The sequence below is a fragment of the Protopterus annectens genome, chromosome 2.part0, assembly GCF_019279795.1.
Source record: "Protopterus annectens isolate FY-2018-M chromosome 2.part0, PAN1.0, whole genome shotgun sequence".
NCBI classification, from domain to species: domain Eukaryota; kingdom Metazoa; phylum Chordata; order Ceratodontiformes; family Protopteridae; genus Protopterus; species Protopterus annectens.
In genome coordinates, this window is record NC_056728.1 from 1,431,862,346 (window position 1) to 1,431,886,689 (window position 24,344).

At 38.6% G+C, this 24,344-nt stretch overlaps 1 protein-coding gene across 1 annotated transcript in view; it reads left to right on the plus strand.

The window, feature by feature from the left end:
• Positions 1-24,344, plus strand: part of SEC24D (SEC24 homolog D, COPII coat complex component) — an 866,900-nt gene that overhangs the window by 541,104 nt on the left and 301,452 nt on the right. Inside the window, exons 11-12 of the mRNA XM_044061657.1 lie at positions 3,310-3,434; positions 17,521-17,718. Of these exons, the coding sequence (XP_043917592.1) occupies positions 3,310-3,434; positions 17,521-17,718 (323 nt within the window). The remainder of the gene's footprint in view (positions 1-3,309; positions 3,435-17,520; positions 17,719-24,344) is intronic.

The window sequence follows — 24,344 nt, forward strand, 5'->3', positions numbered from 1 at the left end:
ATAGCCCGCCTACTCCTCAGTCGCAGCAACTGTTTAAAATGGCAGAAGATTTGATGACTCTTATTAGGGGAAGCCAGCCCCATCCTACCACTCCAGCCAGAAGATAATGGGATGCCTCCCATGAGACCCTCTCTGACCAGAAATCAGAAGAATCTGTCCTTGAGGAATCAGACAGGGAAGACCAGCCCTTAGTAGCATTTGAGGACTCTGTTGCTGATGACCCCATTCAATCTGCCCCCCTGAAGACCTTTCTTTTGAGGAACCTTTAAATTCCCTCAGAGAACACTTTCAATGAGAGGCTCAAGATAATCCTCAGGCTAAGAAGAGACTGAGAGAGTTCCTTGACCTGCCCCAGCATAAGCCTCTGGCCATTCTGCCTATCCTAGACCTATCCACCCTGAATCTGTCCCTCCTCGTTCCAAAATTCAAGATGTTGACTCTGCAAATACTTCTACCTATGCTCCTGCCTCAAGCCTGGCTAGTGACCCTAGGTCTGAAGGATGCCTACCTGCATATCCCCATCAGACAATCCTGCAGGAGTTACCTAAGGGTCAGAAAAGGGTCCCAACACGTTCAATTCTCTTCTCTGCCCTTTGGCTTATCCACTGCTGCCAGAGTCTTTACCAAGTGCCTGGCTTCTGTCATCACATTTTGCAGACAGAGGGGCATACACATTTATCCCTATCTCAAGCGACTGCCTCATACAGGCAAAAAACAAGGAAAAACTCCTACAGGACCTCTCCTTTGTGCAAACCCTAATAACCTCTCTGGGATTCACCATCAACCGGGAAAATTCCCATCTACAGCCCACACAAAGGATTACCTTCCTGGGCACCCTTCTAGATACATCAGAACAAATGGCCTTCCTCCCCCTCAGAAGCAGGCCTTCCTGCAGTCTTACTTCACCCAGCTGGCACACAATACCCACCTCACTGCCAGAAAAATCCTGCAAGTCCTGGGATACATGGCCTCCTGTATCCTGCTGGTACACCTTGCCAGGCTGCACATGAGAAAATTGCAATGGTACCTAAGGAATCTCTGGTGCCAACACTCTCAGTGACTGGAACACCAACTCCCCCCCCCCATTCCTTGTCTGGGAAAGGAGTTCCTATGGTGAGCCAAGGCTTGCAACCTAAACAAGGGTATCCCCTTTGTCCTTCAGCCACACGGCCAAACCATAACCACAGACACCTCAGACATTGCCTGGGGAGCTCACAGTGGTACACTGTGAACTCAGGCCTTTTGGGAACAGGAGGTTCAGGGTCTCCATATCAACCTGAAAGAAATGCTAGCAGTGCAAAGATCAATTCTAACCTTCCAAGAACATCTGTCACCAGGAGTCCTTTCAATCAAGACAGACAACACAACTGTCATGTGGTACATCAAGAAGCAAGGGGGCGCCCATTTTTACTCCCTGTGTCACTTAACTATGAAAATCTGATAGCCTCAAACCTGGGACTGCACCTGATAGCACAATACCTTCCAGAGAAACAAAACACCCTGGCAGACCAACTAAGCAGACAACTCCCAAATCCACACAAGTGGCAGTTCCACAGGAAGACCTTCCTTCCTTAATCTGTTATTAATTTAGGTGCACAGTAATACATCCTGTTTACTTCTGTTATATTGCATGAATCTCTAGGAACAGTCCTAATTACTGTGTTCATTTGTTTTATCAAACTTCTAACATTTTAGGTTTTATTGACTTTCTCTAATCTATTTCTTTCATTGATCTTAATATGTCTGTCCATCTCTATTAAGTCAAGTAACTCTTCTCTTAGATCATTTTCTTCTAAACTGAAGGCACATTCTTTGTTCTCCATTTCCTGTAGGCATTCAGCAGAAAGTTCCAGAGCATCTTCCTGTGCCACAGTTTGTTCAGTTTTATCCTGTCATCCATTGCTCTTTCATATGGGAACTCATTAGCCTATACAGTGTCAGAGTTTGCACATTTTCCTGTTTCTTCCATTCCTGTCCAACTCCAACTGAATGTTTGTACTGGTTTCCTATGGAAGGCTCCAAAGTTTCTTCATATGGCAACTGATCAGATGTTTCCCCCCTCCATTGGTTTCTCCTTAATTTGGGGATCCATTTCCCTACCCTGCTGTGATGTTACCAGAGTTAGATTTTCTACACTAAATCCTTCACTTCACAGGTACTCCATAACCTCAATTTCTATTTCTTTACCTTCTCCATTACTGATCCTCTTTTCTCCATTTCCTCTTTGTTTTCTTATTTTTTGTATTGTAAAATTTTCCATGTCTGGATGCCTTTGCCTGCATTTCTATTCAGATATCTTTGGAACTGCTCTTTTTGTATTGATTAGTTTTGCTTTCTCCTTTGTATAAATATTGCATTATGCTAAATCTTTTTCTTCCCCATGTCCATATTTCTTACTCAGATGTCTGCTGCTCCTCCTCCTTCTCCTTACTTGGGGGACTCGTTCTATCATGCTGTGATATAACCTATGTTAAACTTTCTACACTAAATCTTTCACTTCAGAGGTATTTTTTTTTACTTCTGCTTTAATCTTCCATTCTACATTCCCTTTTTGTGATTTTATTTTTTGTATTGTGAAATTTTCCATATCTGGATGCCTTTGCCTGTATGTCTCTTCAAATATCTGTGTGGCTGCTTTTTGGTATTGATTAATTTGGCTTTCTCCTTTGCTTAAATATTGCACCATGGCAGAGCTCTCTCTTTCCTTCCCATATCCATATTTCTTTTTTAAATCTTCTATTCTGTAAGGAAGTGTAGAAGATAGGTAAGATAGGATTTATTTATACTGATCTCTTGACACTGCAGATGCAAGGGTGTTGTATCATTTCCCCAAGGACTTCGAGATTTGTATGTAGAGTACAGCACACTGTTTTGTAGACATGGATGTCAGGGAAGATAAAAATAGTGAAAAACCTCAGAAGAAGGTGAATGAATGCATTTAAAGAATTGTGTGTTTTATCACTACTGGAATAAAAGAGACAGAGAGGATATGGTCTGGATCTATAAAATTAACAGAGTTGGAGTTTAAAGAAAAGACCAGCTTCATAAAAGAGAATAAAACTGGCAAATATTAAAAAGGTGTTTAAGTAAAGTAAATTATCAGTTGTGGATCAAGGGCTGGTAAAATATGTAGTTCGGAAACATTATACTTGGGGTATTTGTAACAGAATTAGCTGTTTCAAGCGAGCATCTTGGCAGATTTCATTCATGATCACTTTATTTGAAATGTAATGTATGTCATTTTTTTTTTATTTTCTTATTCCTAGCTGGCAGCTTTGCCTCAAGTTACTTATTTTGTTTCTTGTACAGAATAACAAGCTTCCAAACCCTCCTGCCTTCATCTTTATGATAGACGTATCCTTCACTAATATAAAGAATGGTCTGGTGAAACTTATATGTGATGAACTGAAGACCTTACTGGAAAAACTTCCAAGGTAAAAGATACTTGTTTCAATTCTTCTTACAAAACTTGGATAACCTTGGGTTATAGCACAAATATGACATTCCCTTCAATGTAACTTTATTTATTGTAATTATACATAATTTTGAAAGATTTTATTTGCTAGAATGTCTTGACAGTTGGCGCAGAGGATTAAGACTATGAGCTGTTGTTTCTGTGGTACAGGGTTTGATTCCATCTGCTGTTAGTTTGCCTACTATGTGACCATGAGCAAGTCACATAACAGAACACTGCTCCAAGGTCACCTCTGAAAATGCACTTGGTGTCTGGTGTGCCTACCCGGTTAACAGATGGCTGTTGTTGTTATTATTATTATTATTATTTTCACTGCTATGAACATATATCCCTTCTTAAAGTAAACTGCCCACTTTAAGTGTATTTGATTCCATTTGTAACGCTGCATAGGGATCCAAGCCTGTGATAAATCTGATAATATGAGAGGTGTTAGTGTCCTTGTCAGGGATTTTTCCCCAAATGAATCGTCTCTATCATTGCCTTGATGCCTTGCAATATATTTTTCATAAATGCTTGCTGCAAATGATAGAATATATAGGCATTTGCTATTGTCTCATGGTGCAAATAAGTACAGTATTGGAACATATAAGCAATCAGAAGTTCTGCATTACATTCTTAGAATGTAAATTTGGGGAACGAACTGCTGGCACACTGGAAATGTAAGGAAGAATTGGGGGTGTCCATTACAGGCTCAGTGCTAAGGGAGAAAAAATACATTGATGTGAAAAAGAATGAAAGGCTGAAATGGAAAGTGTGAAATAGCTAAAGAAAAAAATCCTCCTAAATACTGTTGTATCGGTGGCAGATAGCATTAGCCATTGGAGAGACTCTGCAGTTGATTTATGTTGCCTGTTTTCTGTCTTCTATTAAAAAGGAAGCTGATTCAGATTTATTTATTTGCATTCTAAAAGTTAGATATTTAAGGAAAGTACTTATAGTTGGATATAGTGTCAATGTACTGCATGGCTTATGGCTATTCATGTTTGTTACCACAAAGTAGTGCACTCTTTTGTAACATAGACACGTGTTGTTAATTTATCTCTTGACTGCAATATTTTAATTTGTTATCTGAAAAAGTAAACAGTAAAGTAACTGAAATGCATGTTCTGCTACCCATTGTCTGGGATGTAGCGAGGCATACCTACTGATAGAAGAGTTGTTCTTTTTTAGCTCCATTTGCTAAATGGAAGGGACTGAGTGCCTACAAAAATAGCAAATAGTCATATTCTGGTTTCTGGGGTAGTGCAGGAATTGAGGGTAGGAGTGGCATGGTTACAGTCACTTGACCCCTGGGTGTCATGGAGGAGCAATCATTCTGACAGCAGTACAGAATACTGCACTGATTTAATTTTTCATTTATTTTAGACTGGGTGAATGTAGAGCCACTAGAGCTCAGAATTTGTTGCATACACATCAGTGAGACGGGAAGGAGAAAACATTACACTAACTTATAGTTGGCATCAAGGGACTACTTCTGTAATCAAGGCTGCAGCAAGAGTTAGAGTTTGTGTACTGACTTGGAGGGGGAGACGCTAGGCATGCAAAGAGTAGAATGTGCATAAAGGGTATATTCCTCTTTTTCTTCTTAAACTTCTACAGTTTTTCACAACAGCCACTTCACTGATTAGACAGTTGAGCCAGGTCCTGTTGCAGCAGTACTGAGGTGGGCATGCTCTAGAATTCACTACTAGTTAGGTTTAGTCCCAAGAGTTTGCACTAGTGACCAAAGGGCTAGCTACAAGAGAGTGAATGTCGTGATAAGCTACACCAAGTCAATGAGTAATGCATTTGTACCATTACATTTTTTTTGAAGTGAAACTTCTTATGGGATGGTGTGAGACCTCAGAGTGAAACGGAAGTTGTTTGTCTTTCCCTTTCCTGGTTAGGTGTGGCCACAGCGGAACTCCGGTCCTCTAATGATTGGCAGTTGTTTTTTTTTTATGATGTCGAGTTGCCAGCCCGACAACCAACCATCAAGGAAGGCATGCCCATTCAACGCATGTCTTTCGAACGCCCGCAGGGAGGACATGCAAACTCCACACAGAAGGCACTCCGAAGCCAAAGAATCGAACGGGAGAACCTCTTGCTGTGAGGCAACAATGCTACTGCTGCACCACCGCGGAAGTAGAGTGAAACGGAAGTACGGAAGTTAAACTCGGCCCACTAAGGGCAGAGTATGCCTTCCATACTCTGCTGTAGCTTTTTAATAACATACACACACACACACGCACACACACACACACACACGCGCACACACACACACACACACACACACACACACACACACACACACACACACACACACACACACACACAGTTTCAGAATGAGCAGTCCCCTCGCAGCAGCATCTTTTGAAAGGTTTCCATACCTCTTGACCATACCACTCAAACACTTACCACAAGAAATCTGGAAAAAGACACAATTAATGTGGGAACAAAGAACGAAAAATCGGGACAGATTTAAAAAAAAATGCTCAAATTGTACTGGAATAAATTTAAGGGCTGCCATTAATTACCTAAATTATATTGTTAAGAAAATGGTTTATTGTAAAGCAAACAACCAACCAGATTAGTAGAGTTATAGTGCCATCACTTGTTTGCCTGATTTGCACCAGTGATGGAATATTTACCTTAGCTCCTCAAAAGATACGAAACCCTACCCAGTGAAGACAGATGCTGTAAGTATAGCTATATAGCGGTTCGCCAACAGCAAGACTGTATGGGGAGGAATACGACTGCAGTTTCTCAGATATTACCCTTATTGTAGGACACAGACATCTCTCCCAAGTTAGTAAATATGTGGAAATTGTGTACTCACACATGCGCACATGCACACACACACACACACACACACACACACACACACACACACACACACACATTGAAGAACATAAATGTGATAATGCACACAATCACCAGCACACGTTCTTTGCCTAAATTACTTTAATAAATAGGCTTTAGCTAAGGTCTGCAACCAAAGCTTGCAATTGTATTGTCAGGTAATGGTTTTATAGGTACAAAAGGGAGATAAAACAGCATTGGGTAAAAAAAATGGTAATGTTGTTCCTGCACAGGCTTCATTTGGATAAAATAGGGGCATTTTTTTTAAATATTCCTCTTGCAAACTTAGAAAGTTGATAAATTAGCAGGTTTTGTATTAGCATTAATTTTCTTAGGGGTAGGAAGTCTGAAACTTGTATATCTGTTATTATTTTCTGACTTTATTTAATGTTCAGTAATCTGCCAGTGATTTGACAGAAAACCACAATTTTCTTAAAAAAACAGTTAAAAAATATGAGGCAACATTTAGAAATTCTGTGAAAATTTGTACAGTTGAGAGATATGCCTTTTACATTTTTTTTAATTCAAACTCATCACTCAGTGTTACTTTATAGTTATAGAAACTAGGCTCAAAAGTTCAAACCTGGTTCTTAATGTAAAAAAAAAAATGCTGCTCGCCTCCCAAACCTGCAGCACAAGAAAACAGCCACAAAGGATTCAGCAACAGGGTGGTACAGTAAATAAAGTATTCTGCAGATAATAGTGGCAATCCAAAAACTCCTTAAACCATGGCTGACATTTGTTAAAAAAATAAAACAAAATTTTAAAAGATAAAAAAATGTAACACTTTCATTCCTCATAACAAACGGGACTTCGTCAGAACTGTTCCACCAAGGAGTCATTCACTTAAATAACCTTCTGTAAATGTGTGCCCAGTTCTACTCAATCAAACACCTTCTCAGCATTAGCTGTGAAAGAGAAACCTCACCTAAAAGGACTCTGGAATTCAGCTGGCATATGTTTGATTGATAGTTTTAACATTTTTAACAAGACCAGACAACACTGTGGTGTATACTACCTGTAATTTACCTGCTTTTGTGTGGTATGTCCCATGCTACGGAATTTGTGCTGGCTGATGACTGTGGCCACATGTGTTTCTGAGATCCTCAGCTGTCGTACTGTGCATATTTACAAGAAGTGCTGAAGCTTTATATCCCTGCTAGGTAGCTCAATTTATTACATGAGGGGCTGCCAGCTGTTCCATGGGTGAACCTTGAGACAGCCAATTGGATTTTTTTTTTTTTTTGCTTTCCTTGCTCCAGTATTTTGGAATCCACTGCTTTCCTTGATTTGGACTGTGAGTCAGAGTTCAACTTCAAGAGGTTTATAAATTGCTGCCTTTTTAGGAGGGTTTGTTCCGATTCTAGGAGTGGCACCTCTACAGCTTACAAAATCTTAATTTTTTATTTGAGGAATCTTATAGCATTGCTTTTAATAGAGGATTAAGGCTGTAAGCTATTAAAGAGCTATAGTTAATGGCTGGTTCCAGTAGTCCAGGGTTTGATTCTGACAGCATCAGTTTGCCTCCTGTTTGGCTCTGAGCAAGTTATTTAACCAGAAAGTGCTCTGGAGTAGTTGGACTGACTATCTAATTATGAATACCTAATTGCTGCCTATGAACCTCCAGTACTAACTAATGACATGGTGCTCTATCTTAATTTTCAGAATAAATTGTTATTTTTATTGGGGATGACTAGGATAAGGTATTTTAATAGCTTTTAAATAATACCTTTTAATTAAATATACTTTACTGATGTGTATCAGCAGTATTTCTGAATCATAATACGTGCTTCCTCACTTCTTTGCATTCATTACCATAAGCTTTTATGTACCACATACTGAGGAATACCTTCTCTGAATCAATTTGGATACAATTTGAATATATTTCTTTTGTGTTAAGCAATTTTATTTATTTTATTCATTTCCAGTTTGTTAACTGGGAGGGTCTTGTACAGTTCTGTAATCAGTGCTATACTTTTTCGGACCATGGGATTCTTCTAACAAATATGCTACATCGCTGACTCTTATTGCCACACTGCTTAGTTCTCTCTCATTTCTCTGAGGAATATGCTACAGCAGTAATCCTTATGATAGACACAGGACATTTGTATGAGAGTACTCACCATAACTGTAGATGTATGGCTAGAAGGATCATTGCTGCAGGAAAGGCTCCTTCCTGCCCCTAGTAATCTCAGTGGATTTATCTTGCCACTTAATTATGTGTGTAGTTGGCATTAGGTCATAGTGTTTCTATGCATCTCTATGATCAGAGTACTTATCTGTAGATTTTTACCCTGTGTAATCTCTTGCTAAATATTAGATGTGCTTTTACTGTTGGTCAGCTGTCAGTTGTAGTGTGGAGTAAGATATTAAGCCAGTAAGTTAGTATGAAATTTCCAAGCATTTGTTGCTAACATACTTTATTTTTTAAGCCCGAGACCCCCTGCTCCCCAAAAAAGATATTGCAGATTGCACTCTGCTTTACAGCCATGATTCTTGTTTATAGTCATGGCATAGTAGGTAATCTTCCTTGCCACTGAGGACATTTGACTGCTTTTAAAATCTTTCCAGAAGACTGACATCCATCATGCGATGAAATTCCGGCAGAAATAATCCTCTAGTTGAGCATGTGTCCAAAATGTACTCTTCTCATCCCTGCCATTCCACGACTGATAATTATAATGGCGGTAAAATTGGACTTTTCTAGTGAGCATTTGGATTGATTCCACCCAGAAAGCTTCAGCTTTACCATCTTTTAAAGTAATATCTGAACATTTTGAATTCTACCCAGAAAGTGTCAGCTTTACCATCTTTTAAAGTAACATCTGAACATTTTGAATTGCAAACAGTGGCACGTTTTATAAATTTACACTGAGTTTCAAGAGCCTACTGCATTGTTGTTATGATCATCTTTCCCCTTAAGGAGAGCCTGCAAGCCCACATGTAACCTAAGTTTAATCAATAAAAACATGTTGACCCATGTGGACTGAAGCAAAGTGTAAACTTAAAAAAATAGCATTTCTTCAGTTTAACACTTCTGTCTTTCCAAAAATGTCATCAGAATTGACTAATTAGCAAATTATTCCTGATTAAATTGTAAATAACAAATTACGTTTGACACATATAAACCAAAACAAACACTTAATCTATAAAAAGCCTGAGTACAGTTCCTTTACTTTTTGAACAGTAAAATATATACACACGGTTTGCAAAAACCTTTTAAATCAAAACTAATGAAAATCATTATACATGCATTTGATTATAACAAAAATTTTATTTTATTTTTTTTTATTTTTGGAATTGAATTATTTAAAATCATTTTGTGTAGACTTATACATGCATTTAATATTGATGCAAGCATTTAAATCTGGAATATTTGTTGGTATTCAGTCTTATCTGACCCTATAATTCCAATCCATCCATCCATCTACAACTACTTTTTCCCATTTTTGCACGTGGGGTCAGGGTGTTATTTCACCAGTGACAGTCATCTAGAGTCAAGGTTTACACCGCCGGGTGACTAGCACAGTAATTATTCCACACCACAAACTCGCACCTACACTCACACCTATGGCCAGTTTAGTATCCAGTCCAACTACTGCGTGTCTTTGGAATGTGGGAGGAGACCAGAGCACTTGGAGGAAGCCCACACATACACAGGGAGGATATGCAGACTCTACATAAAAGGCACCCCAGCCAAGAAATTGAACCAGTGATCATCTTGTTGTGAGGCAACAATGCTATCCCCTGTCCCACTGTGCCACCCTTAACTATATATAATTCCAGTGTAATTATCTTATTCACATCTCCCCCAACATAAATTTTGCCTCATATCTTCTAACACACAATGTTGGTTACTACACTGTGTAGGATAGCTATATAGTACATTATTGTTATTATTTGTTTGAAATGCATTACTTTTCCATAAATTTGATTTTCTTTTCTCTGTCCAGTGCAAAAAAGGCATTACAGTATATGCAAGTAACACAATCAGTGACTCCTTTGGTATTGCACATAAAGTAATCCTTACTACCAATGCCAATCTCATAACTTTCAGGATAAAGAAGGACCATTTACAAAACCGACATTTGTATTTGCCATTTCCAAAATGTTTCTAAAATTATTACCTTTTTACCATCGAATGTGGTTGCTTTTCCAATCTTGTCTAAATATTCTAGATATCCTTTAAACAAGTTCCATTTATTTCTTAGGTTGTCCTTTGTATTCATAGAATCTAGACTGTGCTAATGGAAATGCTCTAATACAATCTCATTTATTATGTGTTGTCACATGAATATTCAAATTGCCTTCTCTATAGTATGTGTAATCAACGTGTACAAACTTTCCTTACTAGCACTTACTTCCTTGACAGTTTCTATGAAAACTATGACATATCATCTGCCAATAAAAAATTTATTTTAAATCATCCAGGCCCATATTATTATCAGCTTGCATTAGTAGGCTGAAAGTAATTATTTTCACATATAAGTTTGTTGTTTATACCTGTGCTAAAAGTACCTTTTATTTGATTAAAATCCAACTCAGTGTCTAAACATTGTACATATATTCTATCAGAAACAAAGCTAAAATGTAAGAATTTTGTATTTTCTCTTTTATTCATAAAAGCAGACACTTCTTCATGATTATCATCATTAATAATTAAGTTGTGTATAAAATGTAATAAATGAAAATCATGGTAATAGAAACAGAGTGGTCCTCTTCCACTCCTTTAAAAAATTATTTGCAGAAGTGGGTGTGATTCTAATACCCCTAGTTGGACCATTAATCTGATAATAAAATTATTTTTATTTGTAAAAAAGTGTTACTTAACACAAATTCAGTAAGGCTGTTTAATGCAGTAATCTCATTGTTTGTAAAAGCACTAACAACTGATAAAAAAAACTTATCTAATCTCACTTCTTGAGAAATCAAAGTATACAAAGATTAAATGTCAGCAGTAACAAGAAACAGTTCAGACTTAACATTACCGATATCTATTCACTTTACTTATCTAAAAGCTCTCAGGAATAGCTAATATAAGAGGGTGTTTTCTTGGTTATTTTTTTTTAAATACTTTCTCACTGTAAAGACATACCCTCAGTTTTGAGCATCCCAGCTGGCACTGTAGGACATAAAGGTAGATTACTGGGGTCGTTGTGCAACTTAGATATACCACAGAACATTGGAATTTTAGGTTTAGAAACACATGCCATGTTTTATGTAGTAATACCTGTAGATTTGTTTTGAAGTACTGTTGTTTAAGAGATCTAACATTTTATTTTCGAAAACAACATCATCCATGATGACTAGGCTTCCTGTTTTGTCATATTTCATAAAACTGAAAAAATTGTTGGTCTTCAATGTAATAACAGCTTCTCTCTCTCTCTCTCTCTATATATATATATATATATATATATATATATAGAGAGAGGGGGGACATGTTATAGAATTTCCTTTTTGGATTAATAAAGAAGACCTACTTTCACATATTCTCGTGCTAAGATGTCAGGGAGAAGTGGAAGGCTTTAATTTACTCTGTTGACGACTCTTTCTAATATGTAACTTCAGACAGTAATAGCTCTGCTGAAAGTGGCTCTCCTCATATGTAAAGAAAAGCCCTTTGTAAAACATCTAATTCAGCTACTGAATAGTCATAGAAATTTAAAGTGATAACTTTCTACCTGTTATTACTTGTACAGTTCTATTCTGATTTAATCTATGACCATTGCCGCAGACACTGTCATGGCTTAATGTTCATGAAGGATGCCTCATTTGATCTGTTTGTTTGTAATTCTGTTGGGGTATTCCATTCTGTAGCATCTCACTGGAAGTGTGTGGCTGCCCTCTCTGTAGTTGGTGTTATGTGGTTTGTCATACATTGAAGCAGTACAGCTGTTTTAGAAACTTTCTTTTCTTAGCCAGAAGTGAGACACTCAAATCAGATTGCAGAAAACTATTGACACAACCAATTGCATTCCAATTTTATATTAGTTAAGACATTTATTGGAAGACTGACTTTTCCTATATAATGTGCCTTCTGTTGTTGTGTTTGTAATTTTAAGAAGGCTGTAAAGCTGAAGCATTCGTTTTAGTGTAAGAAATAAAGGTTTGTTTTACCCACACCATTTTCTTTTTGTGAATTAATAGGTATGCATGATTGGAGGGTATTCTTGACATAAAATCAAATCCAGTAATCATTTCCAGTAGTGGAGTTGTCAATTAAACTCTGCCTATTTTGTAGTTAGATTTTTGCTACTGGCGAATAGTGATCATAAGATAACGTGATCTTCTTCCTCACCCCTCCCATCCACCCTAACTAAACTTCTTGTTAACCAAAAGGCATTTGCATGTCACAGATAAACATGGTTGAAGTTTAGTATTTTTGTTAGTGGGAGGAAGTAAGCAACTGAAACTTTCTACCCAAAGAATTTCTTCTACTGTCCATCTACCTGAAGAAGGTGAGGTTCCAGGTAGGATATTTCCCTTTTATAATGACTTTGAAACTGATTATTCTTCCATCAAAGCAGATACATATGAGGGTAAGAGTGGGTGATTGATAATGAAGAGAAAATAAAACATACTGTGATTTCTTATGTGGTCATTTACCCCTACTCCCAATAATGTAATGTTCTAACATGTCACATACAAACAGTTAATGACATTCACCACTAGATATTTGTATTACCTGCATCATACTCTACAGTCCTTTAAATACTGATCATCTTTGCCTCATCAAGAAAATAATGTGTAAAAGTTTTAAGGTAGACAGTGACACTTCCTGGCCACACAAGTAAAAGTGCCCTTCCTAACACATAGTCTCTATTAATTGGATCCATGCAAACTATTTCAGATTATATGCCTTGATGAAATGCTGTAACATATTCACCTTAGCTGAATAGAACAGTATTATCTGGGAGATATGGGGGTCCTGATGCTGTAGTATTGGAGTGTTTTGCAGTGAGAGGTAACTCATTCAATGACTTATGTATGGGAAACGAGCTATTCTGACCAGGGGGAATGAGAGAGAACCATTCAAGGTTCTGGTTCTTCAAAGACACACAAGCTTGTGATATAATAATAATGCAGTAACCTCCTCCTAGTGTGTGTGAGTTGCATAATAACTTTCAGTTTAAGGATGGAAATGTGTTCCTGTACTGTATTGACAATTAGTGGCTTGTTTGTTTACCCATTTTTCCTCCCTCTGTATAGGTTCATAGGTAGGTATTAGGCTATTGGCCCTGGGGCCTATACAAGCCCAGCCAAAAGGTACCCTGGCTTTTGCCACCCAAGAAAATAATTTTCCTGTGCCACTGTCGAGCAGAGCCACAGAGGTGATCCCCAGGGTGAATTTCCTATTTCCCATCCAATCATCAAGATTTTTCTTGAAGAGTGCTAATGAGGAGCTTTGTTTGATATAGATAGGTAGTTTATTCCAGAGTATGGGAAGTCTCTGGAACAGGAATCTATTCCTCCGGCATGTTCTGTTTAATATGGTGACAAGGTTTAGGTCCCTAGAGCGTGTAGCTCGGAGGGATTGGGATTTAAGTGGAGCATGTCCAACAGCTCTGGGTTTGACATAGCTTTGTATGTTAAGCAGAGATCACCTCTGAGTAGGCAATATGCAACGGAGTAAAGCTGGAGTTTTTTGAGACGGTCTGCATAGGGCATCTGTTTGAGGCCAGTAATCTTCTTTGTGAGGTATTTCTGCGGCCTTTTCAGTTGTTGTAAATGTCTTGTGAGGTACATACCAAAAGGGGCATTGTACTCTATAATGGGTCTAATGAGTGATGAGTAGAGGGGAACAATGACCTCTTTTTTTCTGGATGAGAAACCTTTTGTGATGAGGTGTGCCACATAGAAGGATTTCCTGACTACTGTGGTGATGTGATTATCAAAGGAGAGACTACTGTCCACCTGTGTCCCAATGTCTCTTATCACACTTTCAGTGTTAAGTATACTACCACCTATGTTGTAGTTCATGGGTACAGAGTTTTTACCAAAGGGGATGACAATGCACTTTTTGGCATTGAGCTTGAGGCCATGGCTTTGACACTAGGCATCTGTCTCAGTGAGGCCCTTTTGTAGGATGTCCACATTGTTAGGAGTTTCGATTATGGCTCCTAGTTTGCAGTCATCTGCGAACTTCGTTAGCCAAAGACCTTCTGTGTTAGTCAGTACTTCAGAGAAGTAGATGCCAAACAGGAGAGGACCCAGGACTTAACCCTGTGGTACTCCACTTGTCACTGGTCTGAAGTCAGATTTGGAGTCTGCTACTTTCACAGTGTGGGTTCTGTCAGTGAGCCAGTTCGCAACCCATCTTGTGACATAGGGATTTATACCTAGTTTAGTGAGTTTATCTATAATTCCAGAGTGGGGGATGGTGTCAAAACCCTTGGCAAGATCTAGATAGGCTGTGTGAACCACCTTATCCTTGTCTACGGCTTTGTTGACTGCTTCAAAGAAGTCTCTCAAGTTTAGGAGACATGATCTGCCTTTTACAAACCTGAGCTGGGTGGGATCCAGAGTTTGGAGATTACCAATATCTTTGTTTATAAGTTCCATGGCCTTGCAGACCAGGCTTGACAGGCTGATGGGGCGGTAGTTCCCAGGGTCAGTGGTGGCTCCCCCCTTGTGGAGTGGGATAACCGTTGCTGTGCGCCATTCAGCAGGCACAAAGCCTGAGGTGAGGCTATGATTAAACATGGTACTTAGGTGGGGTGCCAGTTCATTCTGTAGTTTGTGTAGAAAGCAGCCTGGGATGTTGTCTGGTCCCATGGATGCTGTGTTCTTGGCTTTGGAGAGTGTGGTTTTTACCTTTGCAGCCATGATTACAGGAATTTTGCATTCTTCCGGTATAGAGATGGGTTCTTTAGGAGGTGAGAGGGGGTGTTAAAGTTAGCACTGAACCTATCTGCCAGGATGTTGGCAATATCAGTTGGGTCTGTATATTTAGTACCATTGTGCTATAACTCAAAGCAGGTCTGAGTGTTGCCATTGAGATTCTTGACATAGCTGAGATTCTTGACAGATCTGCTGTATGAAGATGTAAAAGAGTGCAAAAATATTATGTCTCATTATACAGATCCCCAAGGCTACCACAAAATGGTGGGGTGCATGGCAAGGCCATGCTAACTCTCTAACAGAGAGTTTGTAGTCTTATCATAGCTTTTGATTTGGTTCAGTATGTAGCTGCATCCTTCCATGTAAATCTGCACAACTTTGTATGAACAAAGGTATCCTGGGGAAAAACTACTGGGAGCTTTTCATTATTCCCATGACCCTGGATGATATAAAGAATAGGTTGGCTGTGACAGAACCCAGTTATAATAACTCATGATAAACGTATAGAAGCTACAGAACTTCTGCCACTGCACTTTGTGTGACCTGGTGAAGCCAGATCTCCCTGCTCCTATTAATATGACTAAAATTGTTTTTGCTCTTAATTCAAATTTTGCTCTGCAAAATTTGTGCCTATTGTTACTGGAAACAGCCTGATCCCATATTCAAATTACCAGATTTTATTTCAAAACTGTATTCAAGCAGAAGTTACATTGGACTTTGTCAAGCCATAAGTAACTATACAAAAGCTTTTTATTTAGAAGAAGGAATCCCAGCATTGTAAAACCATGAGACATCCACTCTTGTTAGGATGTGTGTTCCCTGCCCTGTGATAATATGTGCTTCACAACATGACGTTGTATGGATTGAAGTAAACATTTGCTAAGTATTCCATACAGCTGGGATGATTGGCAACTGGTAAATATAATGAAAGCATCTCCATCAGTGTTCTATTCTTTAACAAAAAATGTGTGTGTGTTGGGTTCACATGTATGATTTATACATTCTGTAGCCTTTACAGTTTACTCTTTAAAAATGCAAGTCCATAGTAATCTGGCTTTATGCTTCCTTCACCTTTGTTCCTTGGATGTGGAGCTCTGCTTGATGTCTTGGCTGAAGGTTTTTTCATGGGGAGAGTGGATTGCTGTGCTGAGTGGTAGGTTGGGCAAAACGCACCTTCCTCCTGGAGACAGCTTCCATAGGCCCCTGCTCTCACTTTCTCATACAATGTCCACATTTCAGAATTCCTCCATCTGTTAGATAATGCAACCCAAATGTCTTGCTTGTGGACACGTATCATGACCACTCTTTCCTCTGTGCATAATTTCACCAGGACTTATTGTCTCAGCTGTAACTTGGGTAATAGGCCCACACTTAGGAAGTCATTACTCCAGGGCACAGCCATCTGAATTCTGTGCTTGTTTGATCCTTTATCGCCTTCCAAATCTGTTGGTTACTGATTAGGATTCAATCCAAGGAAGGGTTTATCAAGGAAGATCTTTGGCTTTAAATAAAACAGAAACTTTATTAGGAAAACCAGATACTTTCTTACCATTTCATTTGATGTACGACATGACCATTTTTGATGGGTCAAGAATGCACTCCATTCCTGACTTTCTACCAGCTAATACTGTTGGAGTTGTCTATGAGTCAGGCAACTATGTATATATTTTAATTTCACTTGTTAATGTAGGGTCACATCTGCGTGATTTCTTGATTTTGTATGAGAATAATTACTGATAGCATGTTATGAATTTTTGGGCAGCTAGTATGAGCACACATAAGCAGCCAATATGCTATATCATCACCTACATTGGTACTGGTATACGGATGCCATGATGTGGGATTTTACTGAAAAATACTGAGTTTTAATTGGTAGAAAACAAATATTGAGCCAAGGACCCATCAAGGATAGTCTTCTTATAAAATAAATGATATGATAAAAAAAGTGTGTTATTACTGTTATTTATTTATTTATTTACTTACTTTGAATGAGTTACTTCCTCTGGGAGCTGTCTGATTTTCCATGTTGTGCAGTGAGTGGCAATGCAGCTAACCAGTCAGGGGATATCTATTTGTGTGCAACTTACAGACCAACACTGTTTGAGACGCAGTGCCTACTAATTATGAATAACTGTGAAGACATGGAAAAGATTGTTTTTACTTTTATTTTTTGTTTACATCTGTTTTAGAGTAAAGCTGTAGTCAAGACTGACCTGTTTAAGGTTCAGCCCAGGTAAGGGAACCTTTTGCCTTGAAGATTCAATCATTTGTTGTAATGGTGTGTGTCTCATTCAGCTGTACTGTATTTTGAGATGATATGTGATGTTATTAGCAATCAGATACTATTGTATCTTTTTTTATAGAGGAGAGCAAACAGAAGGAGAAAACTCAGGCATCCGAGTCGGATTTGTGACATACAACAAAGTTCTTCATTTCTACAATGTGAAGAGTAACCTGGCACAGCCCCAGATGATGGTGGTTTCTGATGTTGGAGAGATGTTTGTTCCACTACTGGATGGCTTCCTTGTAAACTTTCAGGACTCTCGATCAGTTATTAATAAGTATGTAGTACTTTTATCAGTGCCATTAAAAGAACAGTTTGAAAGGTGAATGAACCAGTAGTAGACCTGCAGTACTTGTTCAGCAGTACATTGTGCTTTATGAATAGTTGCATCATAAGTTATGGGGTATACAACTTACTAATTTCTGACATTGATGCATGGAACGGACTGGGGTACATTGAAAGAAATGGATTTTGTTTTTAGTATCTATCCATTGTAGAGGCTTTTGATTAGAGGACAATTCTGTGGATGAACTAAAAGTTGAGGCTGTATGTCAGTCCTGTTTCCTAGCTGTCAGAAAGAAGTTTACAGTGGGGAAAGATGGAAGGTGAGTTACAATTAAGAATGGCTGCATGGATGTCAGATTTGTGGACGAACACTTGATGTAGTGTCTAGAAGATTTAAAGGACTGGGTAATTAAATAATGCTCTTAAAAAGAGAACTGCAATAACTTTTGGTGACCCAGGATTCACTAGGCAATGTTGAAACGAAGAGAGAGAGAGAGGAAAATACATGGTTAGTGACAAAGACTGATGTGTTCACGTAGTTTAGTGAACATGCATACTGTGCTTTATGGGAAAGCTTATGACATTATCCCAGATGTCATTGTCGAAGCCATGAGTATACTGTAAAGTTAAATTTTCATGTAGCATAATGAGTATTCATTGTTTACCTGTAGAAGGGCCTCATGTGTCTCGCCCTCCTTCCTCCATCTCTCACCATTTGTTTTATTATTATTAAGTGGATGTGGAATGTCTTGGCAGATGCTAAAGAGCCAGCATCCCCTCAGCAATATTACCTGTTCCATGTTTTTTAAAAGAGCTCCACATTACACTATTTATGTAATTGTGACAAATTTTCAGTGTGCTGTTGAATCAGGCATATCTGTAGTGATGGCAGGTATTTCTTATAATGTACAGTCAGGACAACTGGTTACGGAATAATACTGGATTGAGATGAGGTCTGGAATGTGAAGATATTCATTGGGAAAATAAGTAATGACGTAGTGGCATATTGGGAAGAAAATGCTTTTTTTTTTTATATTGAGTTCAAATGTTCATGACTTCAGTCATTTATATGATACTGAGGACTTTTAGTCATAGAGTGGTCAGTGCTCATCACAATGGAAACCATAGGAACTACTAATAAACACCAGCCTACGTATCAGAATTTGTTAAATTAACACAGACTCAACCTGGCTTTAGAACAGGCCATGGATGACAGCCAGTAGTCATAACTCTGCTAAACAACATCTCTAGCAGTGCAGACAAAGGCCTACATGCAACAGTAGTATTTGCAAGTTTTTCAGTAGCATTTGAACTTGTAAACTAATATCTCAGTCCAGCAGCTGACTCAATTAGGCTGTAATGATCTTGCACTCAGATGGCTTTCCACCTCTCTGTCAAGCAGAAACCAAGTTGTAACGTGGAGTAATATTGGAGTGTTGTTTGCTTCATTACTTTACTAGGTGAAGTAAATTAATTTTATCCATTTTTATTAAGGATGAGTCTGTTTTTGGAAATCCAGTTTATATTGAAAATTTTCTGCACTTCACTGAAAATTATTTTGGGGAGTAAGCACTGCGTATTAGTGTCACTTTATAAGCATACTGTAATAATAGGAGTTTTTTATACATGTTGATCCTACATTAAAAGAGACAAAAATGAGGCCCAAGGACAGACTCTTGTTGAACTCCTTATGTGCAATTCCCATAACATTTTTTTGTCTTGGGGAAAAAATGGCACCTTTGATTTTAAATGCAATTGGAAGTATAATGAACACAAGATCGTATCAGTCATCAAACGCGCCGACTGTAAACACCAAAAGCCAGAATGACAATAGCAAATACGTTTTTCTTTCATAAATTTTCTGTTCTGTACTATAGTAATTGGGAAGCTGTCAACAAACTTACCTGATAAAGTCATTAACAGCACTTCCATTAGGCGTGCCAAGTTTTCTGCATCAGGAAAGGGGAAACATGCTGTTGCCCAATGTGTTGAGAGGTGATGAAGGTTTGGCTGTGGATGATGTCTTCCACCACTTTCTAATAGCAAACCAGGAACCCAGGAAATGGACAACAAAACTTATACTTAAAACTTATTCTTAAATAAGTTTTAAGTCAGGGAACTTTCTTGGCAGATCAAGTTAAATGCAGCTGGTCCTTATGGGTTAAATGGTTTGGTTTCTATTATGCCCAATTTAAGGCTTAAATCTAAACTATTTAAGAATAATAATGTTTTCAAGTCCTTAAGTTTATTCACTTAGTGCCATTTTTTACAGTTTTAGGATAACTTTTTAATTGAACTGTTAAAATTAAATGTATATAGATTTGAGATTTTTTTGTATGTGTTTTACATAAGTGAGATAGGTATTTTTAGATTAAATTATATCTTTGTATGTTTTGCATGTTTTGTAGTGATATGAGTATACCCTTAAGAGAAGATGTGCATCATTAGGTTTATAAGAAGTGATGTCACAATGTTTTTTTACTTCTGATGATGCCCTGATATACAGTGGATACAAAAACTTTACACACCCCTGTTAAAATGCCAGGTTTTTGTGATATAAAAAAATGAGACCACAATAAAACATTTCAGAACTCTTCCCACCTTTAATGTGACCTAAACCCAGTACAGGTCAATTGAAAAACAAACAAATCTGTTAGGGGGAAAAATATAGAAAATAAAAATAACGTATAATAAGCTGGTTGCATAAGTGTGCACACCCTTAAACTAATAGTTTGTTGAAGCACCTTTTCATTTAATTACAGCATTCAGTCTGCTGCCATCAATTAAAGAGACTCTGATTAACCCCAAATAAAGTTCAGCTGCCCTAGTAGGATTTTCTTGACATTTACTCAGTTGCCTGCTACAGCAAAAGGCATGGTTCGTACAGAGCTTACAAAGCATCAAAGGATTCTCGTTGAAAGATACCATTTAGGAGAAGGGTACAAAAAACTTTCCACAGCATTTGATATACCATGGAACACAGTGAAGACAGCCATCAAATAGTGGAGAAAATATGGGACAACAGTGACGTTGCAAAGAACTGGACGTCTCTCCAAAAGTGATGAAAAGACAAGACAAAAACTGGTCAGGGAAGCTGCCAAGAGACCTACAGCAACACTGAAGGAGTTGCAGGAATTTCTGACAAGTACTGGTTGTGTACTACATGTGACAACAATCTCCCGTATTCTCCATATGTCTGGGCTATGGGGTAGGTTTGCAAGACGGAAGCCTTTTCTTACACAGAAAAACATGCAGGCCCAGCTAAAATTTGCAAAACAGTTTATCAAATCTCTCAAAACCATGTGGGAAAATGTGTTATGGCCTGATGAGACTAAGGTTGAACTTTTTGGCCACAATTCCAAAAGGTACGTTTGGCGCAAAAACAACACTTCGCATCACCAGAAGAACACCATCCCCACGGTGAAACATGGCGGTGGCAGTATCATGCTTTGGGATTGCTTTTCTTCAGCTGGAACTGGGCCTTTAGTCAAGGTGGAGGGAATTATGAACAGCTCCAAATACCAGTCACTTTTAGCCCAAAACCTTCAGATGTCTGCTAGAAAGCTGAAGATAAAGAGGAATCTCACCTTTCAACACGACAGTAACCCCAAGCATACATCCAAATCAACAGAAGAATGGCTTCACCAGAAAAAAATTGAAAGTTTTGGAATGGCCCTGCCAGAGCCCAGACCTAAATCCAATAGGCAGTCTGTGGGGTAACCTGAACAGGGTTGTGCACAAGAGATGCCCTTGCAATCTGACAGATTTGGAGCGCTTTTGCAAGGAAGAGTGGACAAATATTGCCAAGTCAAGATGTGCCATGCTGATAGACTCCTACCCAAGAAGACTGAATGCTGTAATTAAATCAAAAAGTGCTTCAACAAAGTATTAGCTTAAGGGTGCGCACACTTATGCAACCAGCTTATTGTACGTTTTTTTATTTTTTTTATATTTTTTCCCCTAACAGATTTGTTTTTTTTCAAGTGAACTGTACAGGTTATAGGTCACATTAAAGGTGGGAAAAGTTTTGAAATTATTTATTGTGGTCTAATTTTTTTATATCACAAAAAACTGGCATTTTAACAGGGATGTGTAAACTTTTTATATCCACTGTATGTGGAGGGACCAAAGTGCTAAGATTAAGTTTATTTTGTTTTAATTTTCGTCACTGGTTATTCATTGTACTATTTTGCTAATTTCTCATAATGCCAGTCACAGAGGTCACTTGACAGTATTATGCAGTTAAGCTGTGTTTATTTTAACCTAACCTGATTCTGTAAGGAGTGTAAGTCCATGTGGAGCGGTTGTTCACAGCAGCTGAACAATTTTTTTTGCATTTATTCTTGAGGTCCGGGAAATTCAGTATGCTGTCAGACCAACTGAGCAGGTCCATTCTTCCTCACAGGTGGTCTTCAGTCAAACAATTGCAGATCAGGTTTTCAGCCAACCTTGCTGCAACCTATTTGCCACTTCCTCCATCAGCAAGTACAGCAGTTAATTTGCAGTGATACCCTGGGAGCAAATGTCTCTGAAGGACAATCTTGTCCACAGTTGACCCCCGTGTCTTCTGTATGCATACCCTCTACTTATCTCATCTCATACCAGAGTTTCTGCAGAAAGCATTGTGGTGTAAAGTGAAAGTGAGCCTCATTGCCCCCTTTTGGCCTCAACAGGTTTTGTTTCCCTTCCTTTGACTTCATCTGATATACTCATAATGGGTGCTGGACCCTTCCAGACCTTCTCTGTCACCTGTCTGGAATGCTTCATCTGGACATAGCATCCCTCAATTTGACTGCATGGTTTCTTCAGTTCCAGTGATGGCTATATAGCCTAGGCTTTCATCACAAGTTTTACATATCCTAACATCTTTAAAGAAAACTTCTCTCAGAAAAGTATATAGAAACAAATGGAAGAGATTTTCTGTTTAGCAGCCTGGCAACCAGAAGACATATAGATCCTTTATCTGCTTTTCTCCTCATGCCATTTTAGTTTCTGGTGGGTCTTTTTTTATGATGGGGCTAGTTATTCCACCATCAAAGTTCAAATGATTGCCATTTCAAATTTCAATGTGGATGAAAAACAGACTCACATTTCTTTCTTGAAGTTATCTAAAGTCTTCTTAAGGTAGCCTTTCTCCTTTGTCCTCCCTTAGGAGATGTTTCTTGGGACATTATACAATTCTCCCATAGTCATTTACAAAATCCACTTTTCAAGTTGAAATATCTGTATTGGAAGATGCTTTTTCTTTCTAGTGGCAGTTACCTCTGATTGAAAGATATCAGGACTTCAAGTTATTTCTTGCAAACCTCCATATTCGATCTTCCACAAATACAGGGTCTTACTTAGAACTAACCACTCTTTACTCCCATGATGGCTTCAAAACTTACATTGAATCAGTCCATTAATCTCCCTGTTTTCTTCTCACATTTTTCCAGTAAAGGAGAATACATGTCTTTCCATTTCACTGTTACAGTATTCTTTACATTAGGATGTGCTTAGGGTCCTTCTGCCAAGGGCGTCCCGACATCCGGCCAGTATACCAAAGCCTTTAGGTTTCTTAAAGGTACGCGGTACATTACATGCATGCTCCTTGGATAGTGTAGGGCATAAAGGTGAGGTCCAGATGTACCATCCTCAGAACTTCTTTGCCTCCAGTCCAAACGCCATCACTTGATCGTCGGTCTGAATGCTTGTTTCATTGCTGGCTCACCAAGCCATTGCAGATAAGTGCCCCGTCAATCTTCTTTTTTATCATCATCAGCCCCCTTTTTCCCATTTTTCTACATGGGGTCGGGGTATCTTGTTAACTGTCGCCAACTCTCTCGATTCAGTGCCACACTCCTGCCTTCTTCGACACTCATGCCTGACTGTTGCAGATCTTCTTTCACACAATCCATCCACCTCTTTGCTGGACATACTTGCTTCCTCTTACCTTCTTCCTGTCTGTCCCACATCTTCCTCACCAGATTGTCTTCTTCTTTTCTGCACATGTGCCCAAACCACCGTAATCTGTTCTCTTTGATCTTTTCTGCAATTGGAGATACTTTGGCTTCTGCTCTTATGTCCTCATTTCTTCGTCTGTCCCACAGTGTGCATCCTGTCACCTTTCTCAGGCACTTCAGTTCCATCACCTCTAGCTTTTTCAACTGGTCTGCCTTTACTGCCCATGTTTCTGTACCATACAATAGTACTGGTCACAACATTGTCTTGTACACCTTACTTTTCAGCTTCTTTGGCATTCTTCTATCATAGACTACACCTGATACTCTATGCCAGTTGGCTGGAGCCCCTCTGATTCTAGCTCTGACCTCTTTATTCAGACTACCTTTCTCCTCAACTACGCCTCCCAGATACTTGAAGCTGTTTACGTGTTCCACTATCTTCCCCTCTATCTCTATTCTCAGCTTCTTCTGATTTCCCCAATTTGCTGCCATTACCACTGTCTTATCTGTGCTTAGTTTCATCCCATGTGTCTTCAGATTTGCATTCCATTCTCCTATCCTTTGCTGAAGTTCTAGCTCAGAGTCTGCCTGTACTGCCACATCGTCTGCATACAGCATCTTTGTTGATCCATCCCCTCCAACCTGTTTGCTAATGTAGTCCATCACCAGTATGAAC